The 5,000-nt window shown below is 31.7% G+C and overlaps 1 protein-coding gene across 2 annotated transcripts in view; it reads left to right on the top strand.

Moving 5' to 3' along the window:
• LOC113808694 (thiamine pyrophosphokinase 1) overlaps positions 1–5,000 on the top strand; it is a 7,310-nt gene that overhangs the window by 538 nt on the left and 1,772 nt on the right. For both annotated transcript variants that reach the window (XM_027360167.2, XM_027360168.2), the window contains exons 2-5: positions 1,883–2,026; positions 2,159–2,430; positions 3,945–4,025; positions 4,507–4,696. In XM_027360167.2, the coding sequence (XP_027215968.2) occupies positions 1,885–2,026; positions 2,159–2,430; positions 3,945–4,025; positions 4,507–4,696 (685 nt within the window). In that variant the 5' untranslated portion in view covers positions 1,883–1,884. The remainder of the gene's footprint in view (positions 1–1,882; positions 2,027–2,158; positions 2,431–3,944; positions 4,026–4,506; positions 4,697–5,000) is intronic.

Here is a 5,000-nt window from a genome sequence, read left to right on the forward strand (position 1 = left end):
TGCATGCACACCACGAAGTTTTCAGTCTGGGTGGTGAGGAATTCATCTATACCAAAATTTTTGCAATCAGTTACGTGAAGGTATTCTAAAGAATTACCCTCGCTTCTAAATCAGGAAATTGATTATGGATTAAGTTGCCTTCGATGAATGCTAATCAGATTAATAATATTCGGCCATTTTGTTAAATTTGTATGTGGCCTGACCCAATTCATATTCAGTAAACAGACATGCATAGATAAATAGCCTACATATCCATCAGAAATGAATATATATCCGTTAGTCTAGACAGACCTATGTTGTGGAAAGATAGATAGATAAATGTGTATTTATCAGATAGATAGATATTAATTTATTTCTGCATGTATGCATGTTTGTGTATAGGAATATTCATTGGGTTGGGCCTCACAGAATTTAAACATACTGGTTGAATATTTGTTGGAAAGCAACATTAGGGTAATGGCTAAGTTTCAACCTGCCATCATTAATTAGGTAAATGATGTATGCAAATGATAGAGAGAATAACGGTAACTTATCTTCTAAACTTATCTTCTATGTATTTATGAGGCAAATGAGAAATAACAAATTTATATGACAGAATAACACTCTGGAGGGCACAACAAAATCACGGCATGAATTGTATAACACACATAAGGTGGGGCTTTGCCCTCCTCATATTCCCCCTCTATAGGGAATGATAAAAGTTAACAATAAATAGTAAAGTTTTCCTTGAAACATTTTTGACACCTGCCACTCTACCAAGTTTTTTGTGACAAAGACATCCCAGTCACCTACATCTTGTGGCGAAAGGGGACTTGAGGTTTTTAATTTTTTAGCAATTCATTTAGTATAGACACATGCCAGAGACTAAGTCTCCAACTCCATGTCACAAAATTTATTCAACAGTCTAAGTTGCTGTGATTGGGTGGCCTGAGGGGAGGGTTAATGTTCAGCTTCGCCCCCTAATTCCCCTCCAGAAAACATATTTTTCAACTGTTATGCACTACAAGAAAGAGCTGAAACTGTAAGCAGTGCATTCCATGATACTTTTCCTTTATTTGTGGCATTACTATTCATGTCTATAGATTATTTCTTGCCAAATGGAACTTTTTGTCTTTCACAAGGAATCATCTTCAGTTTGCTTTAGTTAAATGCATTCATACCATAGAGATAAACCAATATTTCCATTTTTTTTTTTTAAATATCAGAATATCAGAGAAATTTCTCTTTTCTCTGGTACCCTCCCCAACTTTTGGGACCAGAGTGTTATGCTTTTCATTGTATTTTATCAAATGAGATTTGACCAGTATCAGGTGAGGCTATCCATACATAGTTTGCTGGGCAAAGAGGCATGGACCTATTGCCCATAAATTATCAACTATGCCATTAAATCTTTAATTAGATTTTATTTTACAGTCTTATTCATTATGTAACTAAAGCTCAGATTTTAAATGAAAATTATATATATATATATATATATATATATATATATATATATATATATATATATATATATATATATATATATATATATTTATATGTATGTGTGTATATATATATATATATATATATATATATATCTATGTATCTATATCTATATCTATCTATGTATCTATATCTATCTATGTATCTATATCTATCTATGTATCTATATCTATCTATGTATCTATATCTATCTATGTATCTATATCTATCTATGTATCTATATCTATCTATGTATCTATATCTATCTATGTATCTATATCTATCTATGTATCTATATCTATTCAAATGCTGACTCAATTTGTTATTTTTTCTTTAGTTATGCATATCAGGTTTTTGAAAGTTGAAAAAAAATCACTAATGTCTGCCAATACAGTATTTAATTTCCTTAATTCAACTCCAGAAATGAATGGTAGTGACGACCGAGTATTATGGAAGGCTGAGAATTTTTATCGACCCCCTCCACAACTACCATTTGCAGTGATTGTGTTGAATGAATCCATTGATGCCTCAGATTTCCCGTTTGTGTATCATCTGTGGCAGAAAGGTAAGAAATTGTTCCGAGAAGATATTATTCTCATAACTTTATTTTTGTGTTACTTTTTCATGACAATAATTATGGAAACTCTTGTATGACTTTGAAAATTTGAGCTAATATTGCTGCCATTCTTTATTTTAGCTCATGTTCGCATGTGTGTGGATGGGGGTACCAACCTGTACCATTACCTAATAAGAAATGGTCCTCAGGTGACTAACGCTACCAGCTCAGATCCGCCAAAGTGTCGTCTACCAGACCTGATAGCGGGAGATTTTGATTCCATAGAGCCAGAGTTGCTGAAACTGTATCAAAATGAAAATGTTACTGTCATCCACACGCCTGACCAAGATGAGACAGATTTTACAAAGGCAGTCAGAGAGTTGGGGAAATACGTTTTAGAAAGAAATTTGACGGTAAGTTTTTACCCCAGATATCATGGTCTTTATTTTTTAGATTTTTTTATTTTATTTTTTTATTTTTTATTTTTATATTTTTTTGGAAATTACAAAATTAAATGTACATGGTTTTCTTTGCTTTCTTTTTCTTGTCAAGTAAAATGTTAAATCACATATTAAGATTTAATGCTATTACTGTAAAAGATTAAATGATACTTTGCTTACAGTGTAACTGTTTCCAATACCATATTATTAGAAGAGACTGATAATTGTAAGATTCTTAAATAGACTGAATTGAATGGGCACTCAACATAACTTCAAAGACAACATTAGAAGTAGGTTTGATATGGTCTAGTATTCTTGAAAAGAAATTATTAAGTTATTTAAAGCTTTGTCATTGATTTTGTGGACTTGAATTTAGTTTGATGATCATATCAGAGACTGAAGTCCCAATCTTTGGATTCAGTTAAATTGTATAGATCTTTTTTGTGTAACATGCACTTGGCTTTTTTCATATATTAAAAATATGTTAAACACATGACTCATCATCATTAAAAAAAATATCTGTGTGATAAGAGCCTAGGCTAATTACAGAATAAGAATGTGGAGTGGATGTCTCGAGTGATATTATAAAAGTGAGTTTAAATTGAATTACCCATGATGGTTATGCACTGTGCCAGAGGAGCACTGCACTCTCACCATCCAGTCTAAAGGAGGGTGGTCTCTCCAAGTAAGCCTGTGTTGAGTTACCCTTCTGATCCTTAGCCTGCTTTTTTTCTGTACCCAAAAGATGTGTTGGTTGAGCTCTGAGTGTCCTTCATTTAAGGGTCTTTGTCACAGAGATTGCTGTAGAAAAGATAATCATTAGACATTTATATCATATGTCTATCAATCTTGCAAACTCTAGACCTGCTGTTTGGAGTGAAGATAGGTGAAAATAATTTCTTCATAAGGAAAGTCCCATGTTTTTGTTGTAGACGTTGCCACTCGAGATTATTAAAGTTTGCATTTTACATTTTGCTCAGATTTCAGTTTAGACTAAAGACATGAAAGCATGGACATGTATTGTACCACTTTATAGTAAAGAACATAAATCTTTGTTAGAATTCATGAACCAAAAGTTCTATAAGTTAGGAATATAGAATGGAGAACTAGAGGATACAACTAGATAGCTTTTTAAAAGAAAACATAAATTATTTTGAGAGGTATATCAATGGCAGCATCTGCTTTAAAAACACTTTGTATGAACCTTATTGTGTTATCTTGAAATTTTAGTAAGAGTATGGTGTGTATGAAGTGCAGGAAAAGTAGGAAGTATAAAATAGTATTAGAGAAGAAATAAAAGATTTTGTGATTTTTTTAAAAGTAAATTTCAGCAGTTATTCAAGATTTTATATAGAGAAAAATATGAAATAACATTATATATGTACAAGAAGAACTGCAAAACATTCAGAATGTCAGCTTACATGGGACTGCTTGATATATTTCATTTAGATGAAGCATGTAATTATTTTTTTCCTTTTTATTCACAGGTTGATCAAGTGTTGGTTATTGCAGGGGTGCATAGTGAGAGATTTGATCACATTATGGCGAATTTGGCTACACTTTTTAAGGTATACTTTTTAGCTTGTATGAAAAAAACTAATGGGAGGTTTTATGTCATTTTTGGTCTTGTTATTCAGTACTCTAAATAAAAACACAAGAAATTAAATGTTATAGAGTGGGCTATATATGTATTCTTGTTTCATTGTTTGGAATTGTCCAATATAATAAACATTATTAACTAAAGTTATATTTAGACATGGTATTGAATCATTGTTCTTATTGTTTTCAAAATCTTCAAATGCTCGGTATTCTTTGCTAGTTTAACATTTGTATTATTTCAAATGTTCTTATGGTTTAACAGAAGAACTCATTAGTCATTAGGATTAATTTATCCTTTTGTACTGTAAAGGTTTGAAATATTCAAACTGAAATGCGTCTTAGCCATTTGAGAATAACTGAAACAGATACTTCATGCAATAGACTGGGTCTAAAATCAGAAAAAGAAAAAAAAACATTGTCACTGGATTTGCTTTTTAAAAAAAATTTCAGGTGGACAAGTTGATTCCTGTGCCTGTTATTATGCTGTGCAAAGGAAGCTTGATATGGCTACTGAATTCTGGTGACCACAGAATAGAGGTTGCGAAGGATGTGATTCTGAACTCAAAGAGGGCATGGTGTGGCCTGATACCTCTTGGCCATCCAGCTATTGTTACAACATCGGGTTTGAAATGGAATCTTGGTAGGGTCATACATTTGTTTTACACTTTGGGAGTTGATGTTACCTTGCTTGAATAATAGTGTTATTTAAATACTGTTTGTACTTAAGTACTTGTGATTATTCTGTAGATTCAATGAATTAAAAATAAATCTTAGTGGACAAAGCTTTAAAGAAGCATGAGCACTTTTACTCTACCTCTAGTTGTGAGATGTTATGTAGATGCTTCACATTTTGATTTCTTAATGTTAAAACATCAAAATGTTAGTTTTATTCTATATATAAATGCTGTGAATGTCTGGAATAAATAGAAAATTATGTGAAATGT

This window comes from Penaeus vannamei, chromosome 10, assembly GCF_042767895.1.
Source record: "Penaeus vannamei isolate JL-2024 chromosome 10, ASM4276789v1, whole genome shotgun sequence".
Lineage (NCBI taxonomy): Eukaryota > Metazoa > Arthropoda > Malacostraca > Decapoda > Penaeidae > Penaeus > Penaeus vannamei.